The sequence below is a fragment of the Poecilia reticulata genome, chromosome 21 (genome assembly GCF_904066995.2).
Source record: "Poecilia reticulata chromosome 21, P_reticulata-male-v2, whole genome shotgun sequence".
Classification (NCBI taxonomy): domain Eukaryota; kingdom Metazoa; phylum Chordata; class Actinopteri; order Cyprinodontiformes; family Poeciliidae; genus Poecilia; species Poecilia reticulata.
The window spans coordinates 17,711,634-17,726,358 of record NC_088850.1 but is presented as its reverse complement, the minus strand read 5'-3'; the positions used below and the strand labels follow the sequence as shown (position 1 = coordinate 17,726,358).

At 40.6% G+C, this 14,725-nt stretch overlaps 1 protein-coding gene and 1 long non-coding RNA gene across 9 annotated transcripts in view; one reads left to right on the top strand and one right to left on the bottom strand.

The window, feature by feature from the left end:
* klhl29 (kelch like family member 29) overlaps positions 1–14,725 on the bottom strand; it is a 273,850-nt gene that overhangs the window by 44,425 nt on the left and 214,700 nt on the right. For 7 of the 8 annotated variants that reach the window (XM_008398295.3, XM_017302252.2, XM_081602206.1 and 4 more), the window contains 2 exons: positions 9,278–9,460; positions 4,448–4,628 (listed from right to left, as the gene is read on the bottom strand). In XM_008398295.3, the coding sequence (XP_008396517.1) occupies positions 4,448–4,628; positions 9,278–9,460 (364 nt within the window). Of the gene's footprint in view, positions 1–1,449; positions 4,158–4,447; positions 4,629–9,277; positions 9,461–14,725 lie in introns of those variants that run through there. The other variant, XM_017302254.2, reaches the window with a different exon arrangement.
* On the top strand, positions 3,109–4,751 carry LOC145549672 (uncharacterized). Its single transcript, XR_014085514.1, has 2 exons — positions 3,109–3,199; positions 4,465–4,751. It is a non-coding gene; the product is annotated as an uncharacterized LOC145549672 (long non-coding RNA).

The following is a 14,725-nucleotide window of genomic DNA, read 5'->3' as shown; positions in this document are numbered from 1 at the left end:
GGGATTGCATATGATGTATAGCACCTGCCTTTCACGTTAATTTCATAGACCTGCAGCCTGTTGTTCCCAAATCCTCCCCTAATCTCTAAAATTACTCCTTTCCTCCCCAGTAAAACAAACATGTTCGCAGTATCAAGCCGCAAAGCTCGGGTCCCTCACCGATTCGTTGTTTATGCATTTTATCTGGGAAATACATGGAAGAGGAGACACGTTCGCTCCATCACTCTAACATGCATCATCACATTATGCGACGGAAATGTCACTAAAGAATACCGCTGGGCGACAGGGACGCGCGTGACAGATGACAAACGGAAAACGCGGAGAGGATCGACGGCGACGAGGGGAGCCCGGCGTGGAGAAACGGAGGCGAAATTTCTGCTGAAATCAGCAGGGAAGGATTTAATTACTGATGGGCAAAATTAAAAGCGAGTGATGTTTCGTTTGGTTTCACCATTCAGTCTCTGTACCAGCAGCGTGCCTGTGAGGTCTTGCCTCAGGTCAGTTTAAGGGCTTCCTGTTAGTAAAATTTCAGAGTTAATCATCCGGTAGTTGGAGCAATTTGGTTTCTGCAAAGCAGGATGAAAATAACTAATTACAAAGAGCTGTAACCTGATTCTTTCATTGCTTTTAGTCTGGATAAAGATGCGTCATGCTTAAAGGGATAGCTGGGATTTTTACAGTAAGCTTTTGAGACAAGGTTATTAGCAGTCAGTGAAGATCCCTGACTCGGTGTTTTTATTTGGTATAAATCCAGCTTAGGGTTTATGCAAAAGCTGATTTATAAAGTTTTAATAACTAAAAAAAAAGAAGATGTACCACTGCTGCAGTAATAATCTGAGTGAAACACAATGAGAACATCGTAAGAGTGAAATAAAGTAGTGCGCTTTTTTTGCACTGCTTTACTTTTACGCCAACTGGAAATTCTTCACACGTCTCCTTTCAAACTTTTGTTTCACCCAGGAAGATAATAGTTGTTGCACCACCTCCAATCTCCACTTCCTGTGTTAATAATAATTGGCTCTATAAAAACACAGCTGTCACACATGATATTAGTTTGAAGGTTTATAACACAACTGTCGCATTAGAAACTTTGGTATTTCCGGTGATGCAGCGGGTTAACGGTGGTGGCGGTCGGTTTTGGTCTTGGCTTCCCTGACCACAGCTTTTAGCTCAGACCTCTGCTACACTGGAGTTGGAAACACAAAGTCAACTACCCACTGCAGGTATCCATCAACTGTTTGTGATCCTCATTTTAAAATATTCTGAGCTTTTTGTTTAGGTTTACATGCTTTAATGCCCAAAGGAAGAACAAAAACTCACTGAGAATCTGTTTTCTGATCTCTGTCCTCATGGAAACCTGAATGTAGACAATTAATATCTTTAAATGCAAACTCAAGATTTATACAGTTTTTATTCAACAGATTTGCCTTTTTTTTTTACTTTAGAAAATCTTTGTTTTGTTTGCACTTTAGCTGACTTTATATCGAATGTAAATAATTTCCAGTTACCATAATCTGTTTAACTATAATGACGAATAAACTTTCACCCCACTTGAAATCACTCACCGCATTTACTTAATTGGTGACTTTACTTTTTAGCTTTTGAATCTGGATTTTTGGATTTGTGTTTCTGTTTATTGTAATACTTTTGTCACCATGTCAGCGTGATCACAGCTGTGCTTCTTCAGTCCTTAACACCAGCATCTCCTCCATGAAGCATTTCTGTATGGCGAGGCTTTTTTTTTTTTTAAGATATTTTTTCACAGTTTTTATTCTGTTTTGTTCTAATTGCCTCCAGCTTTTATGTTATGTAAACACTTACTTCTGCCCTTGTATGTGAAAAGTACTGTTAAAGACAAGGAAAGGTTGAACTGTGGCATTTAAGCTGATTTACCTGAAATGAAAAACATTTTGCCATACCAATCATATGCACATTGCTCTGAGCACAGAAACGGCTTTAAAGTGAGAACGCAGCCTGATTTGAATCGCTTTCGCGGTTTCATCCGCGGGAAGCGTGGATATTTACAACCTTTGTGACTCGCGCTTCCCGGTGGATGCGGCCAGATCTTCCGATCTTCATAAATGTACATGCAGCTCACATCGTCAGCGTCTGCCAGCTGCTCAGTCAATATTTTATCAACAAAGTTGAGTGAAAACATTCACAGCAGGTCAACGTATCTATTCAGCAGAAGAAAAAAAGCCGCCAGTCGCAGACATTTAAACCGACTATATGAACTATGAATAATAAATTTCTAACCATTACCATAACAGTCGGGGGGGGAGAGGGGAGGGATGAGTGTACAGTGAATCAGCAGAAACATTAACATTACAAATATGGCACGTGCAATCCCAGTCTAAATGCATTTGGAAGCTTATTTACAGCTGCACAAGATACTTTTACCATATTTTAATCACATAATAGCCACAAACTGTATACTAAATGCACCTTAGATTTTTTTTGTGATATGCCAACACAAAGTGGAAAGAAAATGTATGTCCTTCTACAATTTCCGTCTTATAATTCGACTCTACTTTAAATACGTCTCCAAATGTAATCCTGCCTTCATATATCTCCATAGTGCTGCCTACGATGCCGTTTACTCGGAAATGTCAAGCAAACTACTAAATGATAACTTAAACTCTAGTGGGTCCAAACGACTGACGTTAATCGGTGGGACTTTGTTTTATTTAAGGGTACCAGAATAAAAGGGGCTAGACACAAATGCATGCCACATTTCTAAAATTCAGCAAATTTTTCTTCCACTTCACAACTATGTATTGCTTTACAATCCCACTAAAATGGATTCAAATTTGTGACAAGTGAGGGAAGGTTTAACATGTAAACCTTAAGGTTTAACATTTCTGTGGTCTTTTTATTTTATTTTTTTAGATTTACACATTTCGACTTAATTTCAAGCATCTTGTTGCCGTTTTACAAATAAACAAAATAAAAGCCTGGGTTGCTTAGGAACAGGCTTATTGACAGGCTCCACCAATCTGTCCAAACATCTTGAGAGACCCTGTGGCGTTTATATGTTAAAGCTGTGATAAAGCTTGTTCCTTCATCAAAGATCAAACCCAGGTTGCTGTGTATGTCCGTGGATAATCATCACCCCTCCCTCCTCAGCTTCTCGCAGCCCACCAATGGGGCACTAATACCAAAACCAGGAAGCCTGTGGTGGTTCTTGGAGAGAGCCAAGGTAGGTTAAAGTTTTACAGCGCTCATAACCGAGTCCGGTTGCTGTGGGGCCTCGGCGAAGCTTCATGATTGCAGCAAAATGCACACCGGAGAACAGGCAGGGAAAACAGCAACAAACACAGGATGATGCACATAAAAAAAAGAAAAGAAAAGAAAAAAAACCCGCTGATTTCTTTGGAGCGCTGAATGCCCCAGATGCATCAACAGCCCTCAAATTAAGCAGCTCCGAGACAGATGAATCAAATGCGTTTCCATTACGGGGCAAATATTCCATCCACCCCGAGTCATAACGACACCGTATAGCAGCATTATGGGGAAATATCAAATTAGGCTGTTTCATTTGGAGGACTGTTGTGCATTGCAAACAGCTTTGGAGATCAATTGAGCAGCTAGGTAATGAGCAGCAGCGGCCTGCTCTAATATACTCAGTAATGTTCTTTTGATTGCTTTGGTTAATCTTGCTCTGCCATGCGTTGGGGGGGAGGTAGCCCCCTCCCAACCCTGTGCCGAAACCCACTTGTCAGCCCAAGTTGGAGGGGAAAGTACCTAGAGAGCAACGCTTAAAAAACAGAGAAGGAATATGAATCAAACGATTAAATCTGGATCACTCTTATTTATGTTTTTTTTTTTTTTTTACGCTGGTAGGAATTCATTAGACTCCCCACAAACGTCAGACTTTGTGCTGAACGACTTTCAATCAGATCGGCGAGAAATAAGAAGCCCCCAGATGAATGGGACGTGGTGTTCAACCTTCAGATGAAGACCTGGCGATGTGTTGATGCCGAAGTGGATAGAATCAGACACGCTTCACCACTCTGACTTCTGAAAGTAAATCTTCTCGCTCTCAGAAAGAAAAAAAAAAATGAAGCAAAAGCCATTCTGTCACACCACAACACTCACAGCTGTGGCCATTTAATTTGCTCCAGCTCGGCTTCGCTCGCCTGCAACCTCTCGCTCGCCTAAAAAAAAAAAAAAAACCCGCTAACAAACCTGTCCAACCACTTTTTGCAATATGCTGCACCGCACTACTGCATGCCGCACCATCTGCCACACTTTGCTGTGCGGTGTGAATATTTATTCACTCATATCTATGTTGCTCAGGCATCCGCCTAGCCTTTTCCTGGCCTGCCCACGCCCAGACACGGCAGCCGAACGGTGGCTCAGAGCGATTTGGTCCCAAAGAGATGTGGAATGCATCTGTCGTTTGGAGATGAGGTGGATTTGAGGTTTTTAAACATTTTTTTTTTACCTTTCTACGTGGTCCAGGTTGCCGGACACGCCCAGACCTCCGATGGTGTACAGCTTCCCGTCATACACCAGGCTGTTGTGTCTGCAGCGAGCCACGGTCATCCGGGACACCAGGTTCCAGTTGTCCAACAGGGACATGTAACACCAAACGTCGGCCACCGTCACGCCCGACTCTGTGCCACCTGAAACGCAGAAAGTGGAGCTTATTCAAGTGGGCTGTGCTGGGGAATTGGAATTTTCTCTGTTGGCAACATTAACAATGGAGATTTGAAGCTTTTCATTAAATATTTGTTGAACGATGTTGATTACTGGATAAGTGCGGTTTTTTTATTCAACTCCCACCTGCAAAAGATTCCCAGGTCTGGTGAGTAAAACTGCCATAGTATGTAAAGCTAAAGTTAAGAACCTTGGGAACATATTTTATGTGTTTTTACTTCCAAGGTATCTGGAATTTATGTTTCAGGTTTCTGCCAAGGTTCCACTTGAAAATTAGATCTGGATCTCAATGGGGGTTTCCTTCAGGTTAAATGAACAAAGGACAGAAAAATCACTTGCAGTACGACAAACTTTGCAGCTAAGATTAAGCACGTTATCAAACCTTTACCATTATGTAGACCAAAGCTGCTATATCATGGTTTTCTCTGGCATGATAAAACCCTCTTTTATGGCTCTTAGAGGGAGGAAACGAAAGTAATTTTGTGAATCATCAAGTACTGTCATGTCTAGTTTTTGGTGACTTGTTTTTGGAGAATGTAGTATTGCAGCGATTCCTGCTCCCTGCTCCCGGCTTGTTGAAGAAAAGCTCTGAAATTTGTTCCTTGATTCCTTGACGATAAAGTCAGTAATTTGGAAATATTTTCTGAAAACAGAAGGTTGTGCTGTGGAAACCGGAGGAGTGACGCCCGTCACACTTATTAAGGCAACTGTAGAGCTGAAAGTCTGCAAACCAAAAGATCACCACAACAGCAAATAGCTTTAATATTTAAATATCAAATTTTCAGACTTGTGCTACTCTATAAAATAGCTAAAAGGTATGTTTTACTCAATCAGGTCATCCTTTCATATTTCTGTAAACGATTAAGTCCATGTATTGTAAATCACGTATCAAACATAAATCCTATCAATACCATTATGTTAATGTATTTTATGTAATATCAAAATAACTTTTTTTAATTCTTTCTACTCCAACTCTCTCGTCCCAACATGTTTCAGTGTACCCTATTTTCAAAAATAGCCCTCATCTTTGTTGACGTTATTACGACAGAATAAAATGACCTGCAGATGCAGATGGGTGCAAAATGAACTGCCAGACAAAGTTAACATTGTGGACTTTGACAGACGTCTAAGAAGAGAAGCTTTTGAATGCAGTCCCGGTTCTGAGTGCACGTATGAGCCATGAGTGATCTAATAAATGCTGTCTAACACTTTAACCTTGACTGCGCTAAAGAAAGAGGAAGACGAAGAAAAGGACAGTTTGAGACGACGTTTCAGAGCTTTGAGACAAAGGAAATGCTGGTTGTTATTATGCTTGGCTTGGAAGCTGCAGCCTGATACAGTTTGCTTTTCTGTGTTGAAACAGCATCGCACTTGTAGGAAAACCCGAGACATATTTATTTGCTGTGTTTAATCAGGCGCACAAATCACAGCTGCTGGGTAATCACTCTTCTGAAGAGGTGCAAGTCAAACAACGTTAAGATATACAATTGCTGAAAAGGTGCAGAACGTATTTATTATAGTTTGGCTCAAGCTACAAGATGTCTCAATAGCTAAAGTAAAGAGTTATTTGGTGGAATCAAATGGTGTTAATTTTAATTTAAGAGCATTTTATATTTAAAAAAAAACATCAGTGTGGACTTGTTGGATATCAGCTGAGTTACCTTCATCTTTTGGATGTAAGATAAACAATCTTTGTTGTGAGTTTGTGTCATTTTAGTATAACTACAGCAGCTGCAGAAATGCACAGTTTAGGTGGGAGAATCTTTTGACAGGACAGTTATTACTTGTCAAGACAACTAAAGTGGTTCCAACTATTAGGATTGCTCTGGACTGTCTGGAGTGGCAAGAGAAAAGCCATTTCTGACAGAAAGCCATAAGAAATCTTGTTTAAAGCTAACCATAGGTCAGTAAACATGTTGAAGAATTTCTCTGGTTAGATGAAAATCAAAAATCCCACTTTTTGGCTCGTGTGTAAATGCAGTGTGGCAGAAAACTTGAGGGGGAGTATTATGATGTGGGGATAAAAGAAAGGGTTGAGGGAAAGATGGAACTAAACAGAGGGCAATCCAGGAAAAAAATTTAAATACTGCCAGAGTTACAATGGTTTGACTCCAAGCATGTTCTTCTGTTTGAATAACTCAAGTGAATCCTTTAGGGGGAAAAAAGTAAAAGTGATTTTCTGTAATGTTATTGTTCTATATGTATGTTTCTGCAGAAGAAGAAGCAGATTCCTGCTGTATTATTCTATTCTTGTTTCATCCTTTCTCCCCCATCTGTTTCTCTTTTTATTCCATTTGTCTGTTGCGATTGAAATTAACTTTACTTACAGTAATAAGGAAGCCAGTGTAAAAGCCGATCACTTTGGCTGCAGGGCAATTTGCCTGATACCTTCTAATCCCCAAATTAGTTTTAAAACTATTTCAAAAATACTTCTGCAGATGGAGAAATCTCACACAACAGTGCCTCCCTCACCCAAATGGGGGATCAGCTTACAACCTTGTAGCAAGTCACAAACATTTGAGCTTTGGGAGATTCCACACGACGTCCCTAGGGAAAGTCACACTATTTTACTTTCTGACATGAAAGAGTCTGGGTTGAAAACCTGCAGATTGAACGACAATAGCCATCTGTGTGAAGCAGGATGAGCCGTGTGAGTACAACAAAACTCAAAACAAATGGTAGTAAAGTTTTCTTTCCCCTATATATAGATAAATTATCGCAAACGCTGTAACGCTCCATTCGAGAAAGTAAAACCGTTTGGCTTCTTTTTGGCACAAGTCTGATTGCTGTACAGACAGGACAGAGTAAAATAGTCGTACAAATCAAATAAAAACACTAAACCTTTGGATCTAAAGGCGTGCATTCTTTGTTAAAGCATTGTATCGCCCGGGAAAAGGATTATTTTTGTTTTCAGATGGCATATACAGTATGTGGTGCGCTAAACTCTCTGCCTTCATACAACCCGATATACATTTCCAAATCCCGTCTCTCCTAGGACTGAACTGCGATTGTTTTCCATCTCTTAACAAGTGACACTCTTATTAAAAATAGTTTGTTGCCATTTTGTTCCAAATCAGCTCTTTCAGATGCACAGCCCAACTCCTGACGCCAGCCACAAGTCACTGACCCTGTGCAGCTTGTAGGGAAGGTTACACACCAGAGCCTGTTGACTGGCTAGCTTGTACCGGCCTGATTTCCCCACTGGCAACGTGACTCCCGGTGGACACATGCAGACCTGTTCCGGAGCCCAAACACAAATTTACATTTATATGAAAGGAGCTGGAGAGGAAAGGTACACGCAGGACAAATCCTGTTGCATTTCCAGAGTGCAGTGTGAAGGTCTGAGTAGCGTGCAAGACGCTCGCACAAATGGACTGTGGAGGGAGAAATTCAGTTTACCTCTGAAGGAGCGACTTAAAGGTGTCACATAGAGGGGAGTCAAAGAGCGCACAGTGGGCTGCTGTGCAACCAAATAAACTGCAGAACACTGCAGCCGCTGCAAAGTCCGACAGAGGAAAAGTCGAGAAGAAGAAGAGGAAGAAAATCCTCACAGAGGGTAAACGGCAAAGAAGTCCGACAGAAAAATGACTTTAAAAAAAAAGAAAGACATTAAAGGTGGGCTGAGAAAAGCTTTCAAAGCAAAATATTGGTGAGTTTTGAGTCTGCCATCTTTAAAAACTCTTTGGATGGTTCTGAAAGGTCACAGGACGTGAGCAGTGGCCTGTAAGGGCTCAGTTTGCTGAATCACACCAGGAGCTACGAAAGAAAACGATGATCAACTGTCAGATTTAACAAAAGAAAAGTGACATTTCCTGTTCTCTCCTCTTCACCTAAAAATATGAAGCGCTTTCACCAACAAATTATCACAGCTGTACCCATAACACAAAAGGATAAAAAAAAAAAGTTTTAATCTTTTTCCTTAGACTTTACCAAGAAATAAACAGCCTTTATACACTTGACAGTACTCAGACATCTCTCTACTCAAAATGACACATTTTCAACAGGTTCCCTCTTTTGTGATAAATAAGAAAATGTGATGAAAAATCAATATGTTGTGGATTATTATTTACACTTATTTCTGGACCAATATAGTTGGTGGAATGACAGATCAGAGTGAAAAGCCAACTAGATAATCCAAAAATATTTTTCTCATCTTGATGTTTAAAAGCCACCATAAGACTTTGAAATTCTTACGTTGTCTTTTATGAACACTAGGACTTCCAGCGCCATGAAAAACTATTCACTCCATTACAGATTTCCTCGGATGATATTTTGATTTTAAAGAGAAATCGAAACTTGCATCTGTAAAAGCGACGCTACGAAGAGTAAAATGCACAACGAGCACGTTTAGTAATCCAATATTGTATATATTTGTTTCAAAAGAATCTCAGTATCTTTGAAATTCCTCAGATCTTTATCTTTACTTGAAGTCAAGTTAGGAGCATAGGAAGAAACAATATTCTTTGGCTTATGCTTTTATTTTACAAGCTTTTATAACAACTTCAGCTCCAACTTCTTCCTAACTGAGCTACTCTTTAGTGCTGCAACCTTCTAGTGAACGCCTGCCACGGGGAAAGCTTGAAAAAGCCCCCTTCGAGTGGACAATTTAGCTTACCTGACAGGTAGATGTTGTCTCCCGCTGAGATGACACTGAAGAACTCGCGGTCGTAGAAGGGCAGGCTGGCCAGCGGGTACCACTTACTGTTCTGGGGGTTAAAGCATGTGACTGCTGTCAGGGAGCGCTGGTTCATCCCAATGGCCTGTCGCCCTCCCACCAGAACTATCACCTCCGCTACACCTACGGGACAAAGCAGGAGGGAAGAGAGAGGAGAAAGCAGGTTTATTGGGAGAGGATTCCAGCAGTAAATGAGGGTAAGATTGAGTAAGGCGCAAAAGCAGCAAGAAGCCACGGTGCTTTGTCGGGTGTTGTTGGATGCTGATGTAATTGAGGCTGAACCGACTAACACACACAAACGAGGCAGAGACAAAAAGGTTTGCTTGTGGATTCAGCAGGCCTCGAGTCAATAAGCTTGTTGGAGAATGCTAAATGCAAAACAGCAAAGTTTCCTCCCGGTCACTACGACTGGGTAAATGGGAAAGCATAACTCAATTAACAAGACTGATGGGCCTGCCATACGCGTGGTCGCCGCCCAGCTCAACTCCCACACCTAATGGCGCTAACAACAAATTCACTCGTCCACACACACACAGAGAATCAGAAAGTTTTTTTTTTTTTTTTTTTTAATGGCAATGGAGGATCACAAAATCAATAGGCAAATCAATTTTGGTACATTTGTATGTTGAGGTGGACTCGCCTAATTGGGAAGGCACTCGAAACTCGTTCAGTCCACCAGACCTTATAAACATGCACACATACAGCCAGTGGATAAAGACACCAGTCTTCTAAAACCTGCACTCACACACACACGCACACACACACACCACGCATACACACACACTGGCAGGCTGCCACGTGTGTCCTCAGGTCCTCTCGGTTTGCAGCACCAGCAGGCTCCAGCGAGCAGGCAGAGCGACCAGACAAAAATAAGCTGTGTGTTTGTAAGCAGCAGGCGGGCGGGCGGGTAAAGGGAAGCAAGCCAGGGAAGGAGCGGATAAGGAGAGACTGATACAAGGGCCGAAAACAGAAAGACATTTAAAAAAAAAATGAAAGGAAAAATAAATGTACGAGATGGAATGCTAATCTTCCTACGGTCCTGGATAAGTCTAACCACGAGTTTTGGCTGCTTGGATCAATACTCTCTCCTGACCTACTGGACCCACAGGCAGGCACAGGAGTTTTCCATAATGTATAAGTCTTTAGACTGAAATTCTTAGGTTTTTACGCTTCCACTTTTTTCAAAGTAAAGCAGACTTTTTTTTTCTTAAGGGAAAAAAAAAATATATATATATATATATATATATATATATATATATATATATATAAAAAACTACATTGTATTTGGCTGAAACTGAGTAAACAGACCACTGCCTGAGAAATATCCTGGACAACCAGCTCAGACTTAGTGGACAGCTTAGAGCTGGCTGACACCTTTTCATCCAGGGATTTAAAAAAATAAATAAAAAATTACGTCTGCATATAATGAAAACCAAAGTGACGGTTAAAGAAGAAGCTGTGACTCTGTCATGGTAAACATGAAGCATGAAGGTCTTTTACACAATAACAAAATATAGAGGGTGTGTTTTTTTTTTTTAACAGATTGTCGCCCTGCCTGGTAGTGTATGAAAGTCCTGGTAACATAGACTGAATCCCATTTCACTCCTTTGCCCCTCATTCTCAGCCCTCAACTTAAATTCCCTAAAAAGGAAATAGTATTTTTATGTTGGAAATATGTGGTCAGAAGAACAAAAGCAACGGCGTTTAGGCTAAGTATTGTTTCATTTTAACATAATGCTGCCGTCAAACATGTACGCAATATGTAACTTGAACAATGCTATAGCTTAACCAAAGTCTGCCTTTTTGGCACAACTATAGCCTGTATGCTACAATACACTATATGGTATTTCTTTTGTAAATTAATTAGTAGTCCATTAATAGTTTAAGCACTATTTCAAATATATTAAAGCACCATTACTTTTAAGTAAGATAGTTTTAGCTAGCTTAGTGATGGCACTGAAGCTAAAGTCAAAGGTACTGCTAGCTGGCTGAGCTTCTTATCCGTGAAGCTAATAAACGTCACATCTTAGCTGTGACTGTCAACTAATTCACTAGTACCAGTTAAGAATGAGTTGAATTTGAACTTTTTTTGGTCTTTTAAGTTGCTAACCTTACATAATTTCAAATTGTTTGCTGGAATGCACTGTCCCCGTTTCTTCATGATAGTAAACTGCAACTTTTGCCCAGGTAAAATGGTAAATGATCTTCAATTAACCAGTTTATCAAAGCAAAAGCTAGCATGAGATGAATAATTTATGCAAACATATATTGGCTAATTGGTTATGAAGAAGTTTAACTTTCTTAGAAATAAATTTGTGAACAAGAAATCCTATGATCTGACCATGAAGATGGTCTAACCAAATAAATCAAACATTTTTTTGGTTCAATTCTAACAATTAACTATATAATCCCAATATTTTATGTTCTGACAAATCTAAATCATTGGACTACCGTCCAGAAGACCACTGATGTTCTGTTAATAAATTAGTGTTTATTTTTATGGGACAGCAGAAGATATGGCAGTTGTGGTTTGGCAAAAAAAAAAAATATATATCAGCGGGTAAACAGGCTATTTGTCTTTCTTCTCAGGAGCTTTCACCCTCACACACAAACACATATCATCTCCCGTCCTGACTGAGTTCTCATTGTTCTCCTCCGTGATTAGTTTGCTGCTAACATGTCTGCACTCCATTTCAGCTTTATTGGATTATGAAAGTATGACTATTTTCTCCGCTTTTCTCTGACGGAGTTTTTCAAATCTCCTTTAATCTCAGTTTCTCTCATCCAGCTTGTTGTTTCAGTTCACTCATTCTGACTGTCGCAGCAGAGCTTCTGTTTGAACACAATGGCGACTCATTTTCTCTCGACTCTTCCGTCAGTCAACGCTCTACTTTCTTAGCTGTTCTTATAATGTATGTGCTTTTACCCTTTAAGCTGAAACAAAATCACTTTAGTCAGACAAAAAAAAAACTGGCATTTCCACACATTTCTTTTTCCGTTTAATCCTAAAATTTAACGCAAGCCCATTCTTTGATGACAAACTGCAGAGCAGCCATTTCTATTGTCTGCTCAGTCCCCACAGCAACTAATTAGGCCAACTTAAGCAATTTCGCATGATGCCTCAAAAACGCTGAACTAAATGTGCCTTCGCACACGCAGGTGTTTACGATCGCCTCGTGCACACATGCGTAAATGTTCTCTGCACTTTCCGCTCGACTGGACACGTCAGTGAGAGTCCACATCTGGGCGCTGCGGCTGCTGTGTGGCTCTGACCCCTGAAGCCCCGGACACATTCAGAAGCTAACGCAAACCAGCACCGGCCTGTCAGAACGCGGCCAAACACAAGAGGGACGCTGATGACGGGAAGCCACGGCATCCTATCAGATGGCTTAGTGTGTGTGTGTGCGTGTGTCTGAGCATGTATGTTTTTCTCAGACAACAAGACCCTCCCAGGGATGGCTGTCAGTCAGCCTAAGGTTTGATGGGAGTTAGGTACAGGGATGAAGGGATGGAGAATGGTACGATGGAGAGAAGTGTTTGGGGATGAAGGGATAACCAAGACTTGACAGCTCTCTCTTTTTTTTTCCTTCCCCATTTCCTGACAGAGTTTATACCCATGGCAGTTTGGGGAGAGAAATTCTCCTTCTCCTCATTGTTACTGACCTTTTCTGATATAGTAGTAATATTTTTAGCCCGTCTTCAGGACTGAGGTTTTGAGCCCCACATTTACATTCGTAAATCCAGTTCCAAGAAAACCTCTAGAAGGAAAATAATTACTTTTTTTTTGTCCTTCACACATTTACCATCAAAATGTACCAAAATATATGTCAGTATGGGCTGGGTCTGGGTTTCATGGGTAAATGAAGTATAATGCATTCATTTACCACTGGATTATCTGTTCTGTTCTGCTATTCAGTCTGAAAAAAGCAAAACATTCTCATTCAGGTAACCAAGAACGATGATGAACATCAATGTATAAAAAAGTATAAACTCATTAGTGAGAGCATGGTGGAGATCATGTGAGCATGAATTTTTAAGTCTTGCCACAGACTCAAAGGTTTCGGTTTAGATTTGGACTTTGACTGGGCCATTTTAACACTGGAATATCTGACGATCTACGACACACTGTTATTGTTTTTATTTCTGCAAACTGTTACAGGTTTCACTGATGCCATGTTGTTTACCTGTCTCGTCATTTGCGGTGCTAAAAGCACAAACTACTTTCTGCTGCGACCGCAGGTCATTTAGCCTCCCGACTCCCAGGGCTTTGAAAACAACGATGTGACAGTGGAGCAACTTCAGATCCAGCCCATGAAAATCCCAACTTTAAATGATCATTGTCAAACTTTTTTTTTTATTTATTTTTTTTACCTTCTTAGTACAGACTCCGTCTCCTTACCACAGCTTTAGGTGCGACAAAATCTATTTTCTCTCTGGTCTAAGCTTGTTGAAATTGGCTAAATGCTTACAGTTACGTTTTATTTTTTTAACTCATGTTTGTTGCTGTTGTTCAGTCAGAAATTCTCCCTCCGGCCTTTCAAAGTCCCCAAAAAAACATCTGAAAAAGCTTTCAATGAGACAGCGTTTAGAGTGGTTTCATGCAGAAACAACAGAATTACAACGGAAAACATGTGGACCTGAACATACCCGAGCTATTTTATGGGCAAAAAAATGTGGCGTGAATGACTGACTTCATGCATAACTTCACACCACGTTATACACGGGTCTTTTGGGTCTTGGCGATGCGTTCAAGAATACAGCTGGATCTCTGTACGGTTCTTGAATGCATTTCATTTCTCATCTGTTGAAACTGGCAAGCAATAAATACCCGGCATTAAGGTGTTCACACAGTTTTATTTTTATAGCCATTGTGTTTTTTTTGTTTTTTTTACAGCCATGTGCATGTTTCTGATCCACCCCCTCAACCGCTCTGTGGATAGTCGCCGCTGAAGTCGGCAGTGTGTTTTGTGTGTGTTATGTTGGAGGCTCATGAGTCAAGGTATAAACGGTGGGGACACCAACCAGGTAGGAAATATCACGGCTGCTTTGCATGCAGATAAAGCACCAGGTCAAAACCTCGCTCCTGAGGCGCGTTTGCAATTTAGTTTGAAAGTGCTTGTGTTTGTTACTGCTTTCTTCAACAAGTGACCTCGCCTGTGCCCTTACTGCTGTTGGAAAGAGTTGCTGGGTCTGATTCACAACAAGTTGATTATAGGGAAGCTGAAATAACAAAATAAGGAGAGTTTAACATTAAGGGAAGCATTTTCGATGAAGCATAAAATTCACACAATTAATTTTAGATGTTTTCATGTCAGTTAGTGTCATGTCATTAACCACTTGCAATCATCAGAAGGATGGCCTCTTACTGACGTACAGGAGTTAAATACA